Source organism: Apteryx rowi, unplaced genomic scaffold, assembly GCF_003343035.1.
Source record: "Apteryx rowi isolate R43461 unplaced genomic scaffold, aptRow1 scaffold_424, whole genome shotgun sequence".
NCBI classification, from domain to species: Eukaryota; Metazoa; Chordata; class Aves; order Apterygiformes; family Apterygidae; genus Apteryx; species Apteryx rowi.
Window position 1 is genome coordinate 601,517 of NW_020450677.1, and position 16,617 is coordinate 618,133.

General features: G+C 35.1%; 1 protein-coding gene across 1 annotated transcript in view; it reads right to left on the minus strand.

Annotated features, from left to right (window-relative positions):
* Positions 1 to 16,617, minus strand: part of RYR3 (ryanodine receptor 3) — a 267,401-nt gene that overhangs the window by 99,268 nt on the left and 151,516 nt on the right. The window contains exons 39-45 of the mRNA XM_026076056.1: positions 13,900 to 14,173; positions 12,945 to 13,059; positions 10,505 to 10,634; positions 9,310 to 9,413; positions 4,295 to 4,430; positions 738 to 918; positions 152 to 257 (exon numbers count right to left, since the gene is read on the minus strand). Coding sequence (XP_025931841.1) covers positions 152 to 257; positions 738 to 918; positions 4,295 to 4,430; positions 9,310 to 9,413; positions 10,505 to 10,634; positions 12,945 to 13,059; positions 13,900 to 14,173 — 1,046 coding nt within the window. The remainder of the gene's footprint in view (positions 1 to 151; positions 258 to 737; positions 919 to 4,294; positions 4,431 to 9,309; positions 9,414 to 10,504; positions 10,635 to 12,944; positions 13,060 to 13,899; positions 14,174 to 16,617) is intronic.

The following is a 16,617-nucleotide window of genomic DNA, read 5'->3' on the forward strand; positions in this document are numbered from 1 at the left end:
ATACGTTTATCTAGATACAGTGAGAAAGGCAATGCAGCCCACCTTCGGAAGGGAAGAAGCCCTTGAGCAGAGAACAGTTTAGTTAGACACGTACAGTTCTGTTTACAAATCATCTCCCACCTTTTCTGATCAAGTTACAGAATGAACTTACATGCATTTCTGGTGCACAGCGTCCAAGCAAATCTATGAGAGCTGAGTAAAATGACATGATCGCATTGCCCATGTGCACGATTTCCTCCTCCTCCTCTTCATCATCACTAAAGAGTAACCAAAACCAGTGAGTATTTTTGCTGATATACATCTATAGCTCCTCTCTGGAGCTAGATCCATGTTCCAGAGATTATAAATCAGATATATTAATTCCCCCTGGATACAGATTACAGGTTTTCTATACCTATAGTAAGCGCACAATTAAACAGTAGTAACTGGCTGTTCCTGTCAACCTTCTACCTTCCTCTTCTTTCACTTTCTCTTTGCCTTAGCTTCATTCCACAACTGTCATCGTCTTTGCTTTATCCTTCAGGCTTCTTCTCTTCAGTAACTCTTATTCCACTTCCTTTATCTAGCTCATGATATATGATTTCCATACAGTAACTGTTCATAGGCATGACTCTCTAATACTCTATGTTTGTACAAAGCCTTGCACAACAGGGCCTATTATGCACATACCTCAGGCATGATTAGACATGCCAACTATTAAAACATTATTTGCCAAACAAGCATTCACATTTACTTACCCTTCTCTTTTATAACCCTGAGAGGGAAGGTCACGAGCAGGATTCTCCGAGATCCTGATAGCTTCTTGCATAGCTGCCAGCAAACCATTTCCACCTTCACCCCTAAGGTCTGGTCCAAAGCATTCTGGGCGTCGAATAAGGAGCTTGACAACAACACTTGCATTTTCCTCGACACTTTCACCTGAAGACCAAAAGAAATCTTAGCATTATACATAAAAGCTTCATGCTTTCTGCTGAAAGGTATCCTCAGCTTGGGAGAAGACTGCATTTTCGACTAAATTTTGCAAAATACAAAACAGACCCTCATTCTTATTTCTAAATTAAAAATATATCGTATTGGCAGCATTGGATGTGCTTTACCAAAAACATATCTACTTTTAAAAATGGACAGTGTAGACTTGTCTTGCCAAGGTTTTATTAAACTCAACCTAAAAAATTCACTTTAGAAGGTTAATTTGCCTTTTACGGCAAAGGCTACTCTCTCTTAGATTTAAAATAATGTGGTACTAGCTTCTGGAATGGCTCCTGCATAAAAGTGACTAGAAAACCAAAACATATCATATTGACAAGCGAGACCAGCACTACAAGAAATCCATTTTCCATTCTTGGACAATCTGTGTTAATGACAAGCCATATTTTTTGGTGGGTTGCTGTTACAGACTGGCAGATTTCAAATGTATGCATTCCTGGCTTTAGGAAATACATTGTGAGTACCAATCCCAGCACAAAGATAGAGACTATCTTACCAAATTTCATGATACCATCCACACATCGTATATAATTTACTTCAGCTTCTGGTGTAAAGGCTAATAATTCCAAGAACCAAGAAGTCTGCAATTTCAGAGGAGTGAGTGTCTTTTCATTTTTAATGGACCAGTCAAAACAAAGAACATTGTTTGACATTGTGTCCTTAGTGCTTCATCACTGGAAAACTGATCTTGGAGTTTAACTTTCTTGATATGATTAAAGAATAGCAACTCTTATTTTAGATTAAATATACTGGAGTAAGATCTCCTGATTCTTTCTACTACATGTTTAAATATAGATAAAATTTTCTGCTTGCTATTTAAAGCCTGAAATAGAATACTTCATCTTTTTATATATAAAAATCATATTACAATCTGCTTTATAGGTCATGGCTTGCCTGAAACATCCTCATTAATAACAGCTTTGTATAGAAAAATATATGTCTATTTGAAAGGTGAAAAGAGTGGCTGCAACTATTGTACAAATTCAGTAAGGGCGAGCAGGTTGTCATCTAGTTGCTTCTAACTAAAAATAATTAGGACTCTTCATATAAATGATCTCCTTGTATATAACTAATTGCTTAGTGGACTGCAGTCAGTGGCACCGGGAAGTACTTCAGGTACAATAATTAGGTCAAAAAAGTAAAATGAGCTAGTAGTTAAGTGCAACCATTTAGAAAATTCACAGTGGATACTTTGTAAAAAGACTGAAAATCTGTAGGATGATAAGAGATTGATAGAGCATGCTGGAAAAAAACAATTTATAGGAAAAGAAACAGAGCTCAGTCACTGAGTACGGGATGTTAGTGGCTTTATCTCCTGATCATCAGCACCAGTACTTTATTTGTGATCTACAGTACTTAACTGATAAAGAAACCAAAGTAGTCAGTTTAATTTGAACTGAATTTTGCAGCTTTATTGGCCACCGAAAGAAATGAGATTAGAAACTGTGGTTTATGTGAGAGCAGCCACATCCTTCAGTGCCACAAGGAAGTCAGAATCAAGGGAAGGTTATGTTATCTCACCAGATAACAGTCAGTGGGATTGACTGGCTCTGGAAAGAGCAGCTAAGAACTGTAAACATTTCCGTTTCGTATTTTTCCACTTAAAAAACAGGTATGATCCTGATATGGAACAGACACCAGTCCTGACTTTGCACAGATTCTGCCTTTTTTTCATTTCATTCATTTATTTTCACACTGCAGGGAGAAAGCAGGATTTTAAATCTTAAGTCCACAATTCTAGTTTGATTTGGTTAAAAACTGCCAAGTGAAGACTTTTAAAATAATGAATTAAATAAAATAATCCAATCTCAAGAATTTCACTAAATACCTCTCTAGAGGTAGCCTAGCAGTCATCAAAACGTGTACAAACATTCAGCTGTAGATACTTGATGTTCTTGAATCCTTGCATGCTTTGCATCCCTTTTGGGAGGCAAACACTAAGCCCTCTCAAAAACTAGTCAGGGGCTGAGTGAATACACATTGCAGTATCAAATATCAACTACAAATAAAATTACAAAATCTGATTATTTTTATTTCAATAAAACCACTACTAATATTGAGTAGCTTATTTCCAGTACTGTTTATGCTATGTATGTAAATGTTAAACAGTTATCTTAATTCACGGCACATCGACACACCAATGATAGCTATATGTGAGGAGTGCAATTTATGCGCTTTAGAATAAAAGGAAGCACATATCAAAAAAAAGCCACTTGAGGATAGTTTTAATTTAGAACATGTAGGAAAGAAAATCTTATTTTAAGCAGGGATGTCAAATTAATCTTGAGTGTTGCTCTACTTAAGTCAATATACACTTACCAAGAATTAGTCTACATATTCATTTTACGATTTCTTGTACACTACATCTTATTCTGACCTTCTCAATATATATATCTGACTTCTCTATATGATGAATACCAAATAGATGAAAATAGCCTTAACTTAGTATCTTGCAACCTTCTCTAATTTGCCTCATAGGCCAAGCTAATGAAGAATCTTGCTTGAGGAAAGAAGTTGCATTTGCTTATTTCAGGGATTAATTGGTCAGTAGCAAAATTCATGTGTTTACAAGTGTTTATATGTTGCTTCTATCTCAATAATTTAAAGATTTTATAAATTTACTTTGTAATTGTCCTCTCAAGCAGGAGAGCAAAACAGAGAAATTAGTAATCTGATATCCAAAATACTGACTCCAAAACTGCCATAATCAGAAGGTTCAAAACCCCAATCATAATTGTTTATCTGGAAAAAAAATAAGTCGAAACACCTGAAACTAACTTAACTCTACTGACTAGCAATCCATCAAGTGCAGTATACTCTTCATACTAATTACACTTTTGCAAGTAAGATCCAAATTAGGAACAGTGCCCTCATCTGATTATACAGAATACTGTAACATTTATTTATAAAAACAACAATGAAACCACACACACCTTGTTAACACAATGACCTAGTTGTTCAGTGCTCACTGGTTTTATTTTTAGACATATCATGGTTTGACCTAAAATAGTGTAAGTCACTATATTCTATACTATAGTTTACTTACAGGTAGAATTCCTAACTTCATTTGCTGCCCTAACAAGCTACTCTATCAAATAATAAAAGTTGTAAAAAAAATAACAAAAAAGTAACACTAATAATCTACATTCAGAAAATTACATTAAGCAGAACATACTAATAATCCTGTGCTTGTAATGAGAATAGTATGTATTAAACTCTCTTCATCCACTAACACATTGCTATGGATAGAAAAATCATTTTAAGGGAACTTTTTGATAGAATCCGGATGACAAGAAGTTAAACTTACTGTTAACAAAAACTGCAAATCTTAAGAATGACAGGTAACGTTCACCCTCTATAGGATTCCATCCAATGTCTGGATATCCTTTCGCTAGCAATACTGGACAACTCTGCAGGCCACAACCTGCCAGGTAGGTAACAACCTACAATAGATAAGCAATCATGGTATTAAACATTTGTTTTGTGCATTAGGGCGTGAATTACATTCGTAAAAGTACTACCAACATATGAAAGAAAATTAACATCAAGAATTTTTTTTTAGTAACAAGGTTTTTATATATCAGGTGTTTCATCTGAGAAACCATCAATACAGCTCAACATTGTATCCATCTTATTTTCTAGTTCTTGCTTTGGATGATAATGAAAAAAGCTAAGCACTTTTTATTTCTACGGTTACCTAATTATATGAAGACACAATACAACAAAATGAAAAATTTTAATTTGGAATGTGAAAAGCAGCAGAATAAACACTATGAATTCAGATCTTTTTTACAGTACATAAACAGCATTTAAAAAAGAATACTTCAAAATCACATTATTTGGCACAAATGCCTTAACTTGCTACACCAGCAAAATTTAGGCTGTATTCTAGCTTTAGGTTGTAAAGTTTAGGTTGTACTCTAGCTACTGCAATTTCAATTAAACTTTCAAGATGAATTATGGAAACCACAAGTATGAATTATGGAAACATTATAAATTACATTAACAGTTTTAATAACTACCCAAAATATTAAAATTCTTGAAAAAATCTAACATGAAGCTTAACAGAGGTACAAATAATTAAATCATTCAGAAGATTAAGCAATATCAGTGAATTTTTAAAAAGTCTCGAGAACCAGAAAGATTAAAATTTTTGGTTATATGTAAATTCCTAACACACCACTTCTTATCAGGAAGAGTATGCACAAACAAGACAAATCTTTGAGAAAAGATGATGAATTTCATTAATTATAGTAAACTGAGAATTTCTGAAACATGAACAGAATGATTTCTCAATCACTTACAAGGAAATATGCACCTAACTGCATAAACATATGCAGTTTCTGTTTTTATTTAAAATACAACCCTGACAACATATGAACAACATGATTTTAGTACTTAAATATATTTTGAACTAAGCAATGAACATCACAAACCATTCACGAACCTGTAAAGAGATGTGTATTATCACTTCTTGCAATGGAAGGCAGCCAAAAATGGGTAGAAAAAGGGAGATATCTTATTGTGTTTAAGCACCATATAGAAATTTCTTCATCTATAAGATGATATTTAGTCATTATCTAATGCCCACAAAGAGAAACTAGTTATGAATCCTGAAAGAAGATTTATACTCCTAATGACAGAGTATATAAGTTGCCTTCAAAAGGCTGCAACAGAGGAAATATGGGCAGATGCTGAGTGAATGTATTACTAAATTTTAAATCTCCTCTAGTGGTGAAAATTGACAAAATTAGCTAATGCACAACAAAGCATTCCCTTGCATTAACGATCTCTGATTCACTTGATTAGTACACCAGTTGTTCAAGAGTATCTGAAACATATACACACAGATAGGCTTTAAAGATTGGTTTTGAAGTTGGTGATGCGGTGGAAAGAAAAAAAAAAAAAAAAAAAAAAAAAAAAAAGCTCTTCCAGCCAAGAGGTTGGCAGAAATCTCTCAGGTATGTGGAAAGATTGCAGGGAACATGCTTGAGCTTAAAAAGTATATGAGAGTTAAACATTTATGTAAATCTCTGTTTTGTATAGAGAGAAATTATACATATCATGGCTTTCCACTTTAATAACTGATTAATCTTTGATTCTTCATTCTGGTGCCCAAGACAGTATTCAGAATAATTAGCTCTCAACTAACTGCAAAAAAATATATTGATTACCGATATTTTGGAGGTGTGCAGAATCAAGTAATAAAAAATTCACAACTCTTCATCTATTCTTGTGGAGAACAATTTGGTTCTTAAGGACAGATTGGATAATTCTGAGCATCTATTTCAACTTTCAAAATGCAGCCCACAGAACCTATCTATCAAGATTACTGATTACTTTCATCTTCCTTGAGATGATATATCCAAGGAAAACGATGTTTTCTTACACTGTTTTCCAAGAATCCATTAGTGAACACTACTAGAGACAAGATACTGGATTATGATTTGACACAATATAGCGGTTAAGTTCTAATATGTACTAAAACAGAGACTGAGAATGTAAGAAAACAGAAAGAGCAAAATCTCCTGACCATCTCTTTTCAGATTTTATAACACTACCACCAAAAACAAAATTTTAATCCATTTACTTTACTACAGTATGTCATCAGGCCATGGGAATAACACCTTTCTACTGTAATCCTCTATTTCACACACATACACACACACATATAGTAAAAAGAAATCAAACTCGCTACAGGAAAGACTCAGAAGTTAAATTGTCTATGTGTCTTTCCTTTACTTGAACACATTTATTATTGTACAGACTTTAATCACACAGAAATCCTGTATCGTTCTGTGAGTAGGATATGGATATGTTACATTCAGTGAACTAATACCTATACAGTATTTCTTTTTTCTTCTGATTCGGTATATAGATTTAGTTACTGAATAACATGTACATGCTGCACTGGATAAAATTATTAATTTACCAAAGTTAATACATTACATTATTATAGCCAAAATGACTGATAAATTTGGAAAGCCCAATTTGAAACACATACAGCCTGATTTTTTAGCATAAAATATTGTATATGTTCCAGCTGATATCTGCTACTCTTTGGACATACAGCATTTCTTTAGGTATGGTGCCAAATGCTCAAAGGTCAACCACCAACAAACAGGGAACACACAGTTGACGGTTAGCAGTGAAATTCAGTTCAAGTGAGCTGCCCAACACTACTTGAAAACTCTGCGGCAGAAGCTGAGAAAGAATCCATTCTTCACAGCAGAATTTTCCAAGAATATACAAGACAGTCACTAATGGTGTTCCAGTCACTAGTGGTGTACCCCAGGGGTTCATACTGGGGCCAATACTGTTTTAATGATGGGACAGAGTGCATGCTCAGCAAGTGTGCAGTGATACAAAATTGGGAATTGTTCTCAGTGCTGCTTTTACATAAACTTGTATATTCTTGTGCTCTCACACGCCTTCAGTTCATATTCCTGTCTTTGTCTTCTCCTAGCTATCTCCATCATATGCTCATTTGTTTCCATTTCCCAACTTCTCTCACTCCCACGGCATACTATAATTGTTATCCTACATCCCCTCCCAGGTTTTAGTCCCAATACGGGGTGCCCCTTACTTCCCAGGGGGGTTTTCTGTGCTAAGCTATCATTTGGGTGCTCAACTGCTCTCCTGTATTCTTATCAAACCCTGCCTTCTGGTTTCTGTTCCCCACTGCTGTGCTAGCACATATTTCTTCCCTTCCCTGTTTTTCTCCTCTGACTTTGCACACATCCTCCATCCCTTACTCTGCTTCCCCTCCTAGGAAAGACAACATTCATGCCATTTTATGTACCCACTTACCCACTGCTTCTGCTTCCTCCCACCCCTACTCCTACCTTCACATTTCCCTTTACTCCTAACTATTGCCATGGATCCTGGATTCAGTTTCCTACTATAACTATCCTTAAGCTCTTGTTCCTATTTCCCTTCCTCAAATATCAGACATTCCATTCTCTTAGATCTTGCCTCCATCCCCATCAATCTCTATGATTTAGTTAGGCCACAAGACCTGCTTCCTTTTTTCACCTTAACTTGCTCCTCCCCGAACAATGTTTCTTGACAAGCCTTCCTCCTGTTTTATGCCCTTTTTCTTGTCCTCCTTTCTACTTGGTATCGATAGTGAAAACTGTAATTCCCAGTAAGTGAAAAGCAGCAGCATGGAAAATACTCCTTAATCAATCTGACCCTGAGACAGCACATACCTAGAGCAACTACTTCCGAAGACATCATATTTGAGAACCCCAAGATAGGGAAACTTTCCTTAAATAAAGCACATGCTTTGGTCTACCTTTTATGTTTTCTTTTTCTTCTCTGCCAAAACATGTACATTTACTCTAGACTGAGAAGTCAATTTTTAATGCATAGTAGCATTCACAGTGTCTTTGCACTTCTACATTTAAAGAAATGCACCCCCTTCCAAGTGCTGTCCTGATTCTACTCCCTTTTACTTTCCTCCTTTTTTCCTATATTTTTATTCCATATTAGCATCCTAGAATAGACCTGTAAAATGGACACACATCTAAGAAACAGAACACAGATCCCTACCAGAGAAGTCCAAAGTCAATAAGAAGCAGGGTGTTAGGGCTTGGAGTGCATCCCCCTTCTACGATTTTAGTTAGTTAAGTTAAAGAGTTTAACTGGCTGGGTGCAAGGCCAGCTCCTTCACTGACAAGAGCTGCTGTGAAGAAAGCTAGAAGCAAGGGCCTGACTCTCCTTGCCCTTGGGAAAAGCTGATGCTTTACTGCTGGCTGCTATCCTAAATTCTGCATCCTAAATTCTACAAGGCTCTCTTTCACAGTAAAAGGGAACCTACACACAGAAAATAGTTTTTTTTCATTATTATTATTATTGTTATTATTATTATTATTATTTACTTTCACTGTATTCTCTGTTCTCAGGTTCTCTTTTTCTAGCAGGCTCTAAGTAGAAATAAAATTAATGATTTAAAAATTCCAATATTTAAATGGACTCCAAACGAGGTAAAATTAGCTCAGTTATTTAACACCTAGCTATTTGAGTGTTTCTTACTTTTCAATTGGTAACATTACTAACGGATAAAAAGAACATGGAATTGGAATAGTTAATTGTCATTAACAGATGGCTTCACTTTAACATCTATAACTAAGGCAACTCAGCAAGATAATCCACCTACCCTCTGCTGTTGAAAGATGAGTGAGGATTTGTTGCACTACAGTTGGAAAATATTTGTATTAATTGCTCACACAAATCCCCAAATTATTATGACCAAATTTGCCCTTTTCCCTTCTAGTACAAGTACAGTATTTAAAAAAATAGGTCAGAGTGATCACTTACCTTCTCGAGGTCTGGCTCCTCCAATGCTAGTGCAAGCTCATTGTTGTCCATTACAGAGGCTGCTGCAACATCTAGTGGTGTCGAACCTCTCATTGAAGGAAATGCTGCAGAAGAATGTTAAAATACAGTAATTCGATTTAGTTTGCAGTAATCAAGGTCATGCAGCAGAGGGCAGCAGTCACACTGGAATCTAGATCATACTCATATATTAATAGTACGTTTTATGGATGTTTTTCAATCAAGAATATGCTTCATTGTTTTGAGTAGTGATGAAATTAACAGGCAGATTCATTTCTGGCTTGCTACCATATCTATATACAAATACATCGTTTTTAAATGCAGATAAAGAAATCAATATTAACAACACAGCAAATTAGAAAAATATTATACAACTGTCTTTAGCAGAGCAACATTTTGACTATGTGATTCTAAGAAGCCCTACAACCCTCCTAAAACATCAATTCAAGATTTTAAAATATGCCTATATTCAGCAAAAAGAGCCTGTTTCAAGCCTCAGTGTTACCTGTTTTCTTTCTTTCACTCTTACTCCATTTTCCATGTTTAATACAGGCATATGTGGGCATAGGAACAGTTACCATGAACAGCTAAAGCACCGTGAAATCACATGCTTACTTGCCTTGCTATATGTTATTGATATAGCCATCTCCCTATCCAAGACAATTTTTCCTGAGCTACACAACTCAAAGCACACACATTAAAAAAATCAAAGATCCAAGGTTCTGAAGGAAGGGTAGGAGATCACATCAGTGGGCTTAACTTTGGGGAAAAGCAAAACAAAACAAAAACCCCAAACATGCAAAGCATATTCTTACTCATGTTTGGCTCTCAGACGAAACGGGCCAGCACCACAGAGGGTTACTTTAAAATTAGATTTCCAAACACAATTATATCCAATGGAAAAAACGTCAAACAGCATGGATTTGATCCTAAATCTTTCAGGGTGTTTAAATGCACAGATTTACACTACCCTGTGCCTATTATAATTCACAGAAATACAATGATGGAAGGAAAATGGAAAAATTGTGAGTGAAAGGTGAATCTGCTAAGTGGTTTAAGCTTCAGAAAGATCTTCCCAAATGACGTGCTTCAACTTGTTATACAAATTAGACGACAGACCTGTAATATCACAGTTCTTCCTGGACTTGGTTTTAGCTACTACAAATACATAACATACCCAGCCCAACGCTGCTGTTTTCCAGTAAGTAACTAAGATGCTCAAACATGGCTTTTTGGTTTTGACGACTAATTCGACAGAAGTAGCACAGGAATCGACAACAGCTTGCCACCATCTTAGGAAAAGCAATCTGCTGGAGAAGAAAGTTGACAAAGCAGTGAAATATGTTAATAACCAATCTGTTCAGATTCTTCTCCCTCCATGCCTAACAGGGAAAGTATAACGAAGTTACCAAGGCAATAAGCAGCTGACAGTCGCTTTGCCCCTGCTTTAAAGAAAGGGCTTGCATTTCCTTTCATCTTTTTTTCCTCTTAAGGTCATTAGGCCATTAGGTTTAAAATGTTGAAAAATTATTTTGGAAAGAGCTATATGGAACCCGTATGTGAGAAAAATCTCTACATTGAGAAGTAACTCTCAATCAAAGTGACTGGCAGCCTAGTTATACAAAACATTGTATTAACAACTTATGGTAACAAGTTCAACCACCAAAATATTAAGTCATAGCAGAATCAAGGATATCCAAGAACCTTAACCGATCCTCCTATGTATGTTACAATAAGAATATATGTCCTTCATATAAAAGGTTTTTACAGGACTTCTACATCATTCAATGCATAGGCCTGGTAATGCAAGTTAATATTTTGTTTTACCTTAACTGTCCAAAGCTTTTTTCTTTTCAACCTTGCTGCACATTATGTGCAAATAATTTCTCCTCTGAAAACAAAATAGTTTCATCTGTAGCATTCCTGAAAGAATGTTTCACAAGCTGCATATATTCATAACATCTTCTGAGATGAGAAACTTATGCTGTTCTCACATTTCACTAAAAGGAGCTTGTGAGACCAAGATCAAAAATCATGGGACAGATTTTTGATGCTTCTTTTAAGGTTTCTCCAACCTGATTTGTTAAATTTACCTTTCTATAGCACTTTATACATTCAAGCACCCAGTTCAGTTGCAGATCTGCATCTTAAGGATACTCACAAAATTAAGGAGAAAATTTATGACCACCAAGGAAAATTCTTCTTGAAATAAGCTGACTAGGACCCTTTAGGCATAAGCAGAAATAAATTCTAAACATCCCAAGGTGTTATCTGAGTGTTTTAACCATAAAATCATGTTTTTATTTTGTTTTTTCCATCGTGCCTCCTTTACACTACACTTTTTAATTTGTATAATAAATATTGCCTTCTTTACACCACAACTCTAATTCATTCTGAGAGGAAGTGCAGTCTTTTCACTTCATGAGAAAATAGTCTTGTGGAAAAAAATATAGGTGATTACATACTTAAAATGTATATGACATGCAATACCTATCAAAGACTTTAGGTGCATTTCCTAATTTCTGAGGACTTGAATTGTTTAACTCCAGTTTTCCTTTGGTACAGTTTTTGTGTGTAATACATATGGCTCATTTACCTATTTCAGTCAACAACAAGCTATTACACATGAGCAGCATACTATGATATTGCTATTAAGCATACTATGGTAGTGTTAACTAACAGCAGTATATGAACATTTTGTAAAGCTGTAATGACACAGCCAGATACAACTCATAAGTATTTTACAGAACTACACGAGCAGTATCACCAAAAAAGCAAAGAAAGGGGGTAGGGGGTACGGGAGACATTCAAGTAACAAAAAGTTGCCAGAGAGAGGACAAGATAAACACAAGTGCAAATCCTCCCAAATACACAAGAAGGATGACCGGCAAGACCAAAGAAAACAAGATAAGCAATATCAGGAGCAGAGAAAATCCCTCTTTTTTGGGAGGAAGGCAATAGGATAAAAGTATCAGGCATAAGTAAGGAGAATCAGAGAAGAAAGAAGACAAGTTTCACTTAATTTCCAACTTCCCTCAGGTAGCCTAAGTGTCCAGGTGTGCTGCTCAAAATATTTACACTGCTCTGCCTTTAAACTAACACCTAGACATTCAAACATAATGTCAAGGAAATGGAAAATACAACACTGCAAGAAAACTATAGATTGAGCATTCAAAATTAAGTTAGTACTAGTTAACTAATTTTACAGTCTGTTGTTAATAATACTGCATCTAAGAGGAACAGGTATATTTTCCTAACAGAGCTCCTATGAAGGCAGCCTAACCTATATGTTTAGTTTAAAATAAGAACAAAATCTTTTAAAGTACTATTAAAAGACAAATACAATACTTATAACCCCTCACCATCCCGCTTCTTTTTCAAATCAAGTCTGACTTTGACCACACGTCCTATAATGCTGGTCATCTCCTACTACTGCTGTAATAATAATGTTCAATTTTTAATATTAATACTTACTTCACAGATCCCATTTGGACAAGCAATAGCTCTCTTATAAAAAGGGGGTCTATTTTTTTCTGAATGCTTACTCTTAAACATCCTAGTGTCCTCTGGCAAATGTTAAAGATGAAAAACTAAAAATAAAATTATGGTGAAATTACCTGAGATTTATCTCCTCCAAGCACATTTACCATCACATCCATAACTGTCTCATGCATGCCCAAGACTCTCATTAAGTTAGGATGCTGATAAAACACCTTGTTGTTCATTATATCCCTAAATAGAAGAAAAGGCATCAACGCATTTTTAAGAAAGACCATTTTCATTTAAATCAATGATGCATTATCAGACATTTCAGAAATATGTATGCATTGTAGAGGCAACATTTTAAATTCTGAGATTTCACAGGCACGCACCAAAATACAGCTGCTTAAGAAAGGTAATTTCATAGCAGAAACAGAGAAAAAAAAACATTCTTACACCAGCAGAGATTACATAAGGACAATTTCCTGAAATCCGAATGCTATAAAGGATATAATCAGCAGTATTCTGTGTTCAAATACCGCTTATATGACATACTAAATACTGTCTAGTTTGAAATATTTTAGATCACATTACAACTTCAGTGGTTCTACCTAACTCCTTGTACAACCTTACCTATTACAAAGATACCAGCAAGTCTATTCACTTACACATGAAAAAACAAAGTGAGATTTAAGTTTGTGAAAGGTGTAGTACTGACAGCAATACAGACTTAAGCCAGCTATTTTCTACAAAGCTGCTAAAACATGTATATTTGATGAAGCTTCAGCAGACATCTCAAAAACTTTCGTTAGGCTTAACCACAGTAAAAAAGAGCTCAGGTCCTTTAGCTCAGAAAAAGTTCCAAGTTCACAGAAACTTTTTTTGATGCATTTGATATTGATAGAGGAAACAACTGGAGGCATCTTGGAAATTTCTGCGAAAATGGTATGCATCTCTGAGAAACTGGAATGAAATTACTAGACGATAAATGCATTTCAGTACAGCAATTTTCATCCATGCTCTAAAATGAAAGGTTTTAGTAATGTAACACAGAACTTTACTCAAATTTAAAAAAAAAGGTTAATTCCATACCCTAATCCGTTAATCATTAGCAATTCCTCCTCTTTTCCCATTCTGACACTGAGAAGCGAGCGAATCTGTCCCAGTGCTGCAAGCAGATTAATGGTATCCTCCACAGAGACAGCACTAATAGTGTATGCCTTCCTCAGAGCTTGCAGTAGCTCGCCAATGCTGTCATATTGCCTACGAAGGAGGGTGTACATAATCCGAACTAATTCTGGATCTTGAATCTGGTCTTCCTGGGACCAGCGCACCATAGTCTGGGATATGAGTTCCTTCAGCGTAGCTAAAACAATAAAATATGTAAAAATGTTACTAGCTATGAAAACCACAAACTGTCAAAAAATATTTATTAGTCTAAACTATCAGATAACAGCAGACAATGAGGGAGTCGTAAAAGCAAAAGAACATGAGCACATTGAACAGGATTCCTCAGCTGGAAACATAATTTTGGGATCTCTCAAGAGAAGTGATATGCTCCTGAGAGACAGAAAAGAAGAATCTTCTACTTGGTATTCAAATCAATACAACATTTTCAGCAATGAAAACTTCTTCACATATCACAACCCTAGAGTTTCATCCTCATAAGTGAAATGCGAAATTTAAACTTTTAATCTAGTTTCTATATTGGGATTTATAAAATAGTACCAACTGCAGAGCTTTTTCTAATATAAACATCTTTTCATTAGGAATTACTGAAATCTAATTTTATAATGCCATTGAAACATCATCCTCTGGCAGTGACCTCTGGCCAACATGAGCCTAAGTTTGGAATACAAAAGTTCATAATTAAGTTTTCAGTAAACAGTTCATTGGCTGGAAAACGTGAATTCAATCATATAAAAACTATGAATGTGGATTTAACTTGCCAAATGGTTTTGCCCAAAAAAAATCCATTCTAACCCTACAAAACTGCCAGAAAGGAGGATGACATAGCCTCCCTTTTTATCCAATATCCAGTTAAGGACCAAACCAGGATGGGAGAGAATGCACTTCACTGCAGCTGCTCATTCATTCAAAATGAATATTTAGGTATTTTGTTGTTCAAAGGATCTACCTTTTATTCAAAAAAAGAAAATCTACCTAGAATTTTAAGTATCTCAGAATCATATGACGATGCACACACTCCAAGGAACAGGAGACACAGATGGATTCAGAACAGGGGAATTTAATCTATATTTCCCACCTGTTAGTGGAAAGCCATTGTCACTTGGGAAAACATTTTCTGAAAAATCGCATTGTTTGGAACTATGCAATGCATACTGCTTGGAGCTGTTCTATATCGTATATGTTAAATGTTCAATGACCCTGAAAAGAATCTTTATAACTTCCTTCAACCAAGACAGTTTCCTCTTTCAGTGCTACTATGTGGTCTCCTCTTTGATTCTTGCACTATCCTCTTCTTCCCTAGAATAATTAATAATTTTCCATAACTTTCCGAGTCATTGAATATGTCACTGATTTCTGGTTATAGAAATCTAACACACTTCCTTTGTCAATAAGTTAATTATCTTATTAACGAAAGATATCAACTTTGAATTTCTGACTTTTAGGAGGAGGTATTGGGGTAAACAGGATAAACAGCAACTTGAGGTAGTAAATTCAGGGAGGAAGTTAATGCTTCCTCCTGAAAAGTAAGAGATGTGGGCAAAAATCTCCTTAAATTTAGAGAAAATTATGTTAGGTCTTCCAAAATCCCAGGTGACAGACCTTCTTGCATGGCTAATGGACAAATTGGGCACTAATTTTTGTCTTCGTGTTTTATGAATCTATTCCCTCATTTCCTTAGTACTACCCAAGATATATAAATTTGTTGCTGCATTCAACTCGAAGAGATGTTTTTCATTTCAGCAACAAAAATAAAATATTATTTGCACTGAGTCAATTATGAGCCCAATTTTATACGCATAAGTTAACCATCAGATATTTATACATATAACTAAAATATTATTAATATTTTAGTAAAAATATAATATTACAGGAGAAATCAAACATTTTGTTTTCTATATTTGGCATCTCCTAATATGTAACCGAGCCTGATTCTGATCATCAAAATTATGGAATGAGATTGGTTTAAGGAGGTAGACTTGATTTACCCACGTTAGTGGGAAAAAATCACAGGCTCTTTCCGTTGTTATAATACCAGAGATCTGATATATTCTAAGATGGAGAAGACACTGAAGAATCATAAAAAAAACTAATTCTAAAGGAAAACTACAGGTTCATAAGATTCTGTAAGTCAATCATCATACTTAGTCATCCCACTTAAAAGTAAAACTTGGATATATACCATGGAATTCAAAGTTTGATGAAGCTGCAAAAGTAGTAAAGATTACTGCAGCAATGATACTGCCATAACCAATGGTGCTAATGCAAGCACCTCCGTTTCATTCCCACAGATATGTCTACCAGACTCACATCCTCTACAGAAAACTCTGTTGAGCAGGCACTGTAGAGAAAGGTATAATGGCCAACTTACGTCAGTCTAACACATCTGTCAGTATATAAAAAGAATAAGCTATAAATACATTCCACTGAGTTGTATTAAAGAAATATAATACTGTAGAAAATCATTAATGATGAACCTCTAACTTCTGACAATATGGTTTACTACTAAAACATTATTTTATTTTGATATTAAAATAAATATATTATCATAATCAGACACAAGTAACTTTTTATTGCCACAACCACAGTCACTTCATAACCTTAAAATGTTTGTGAATTATA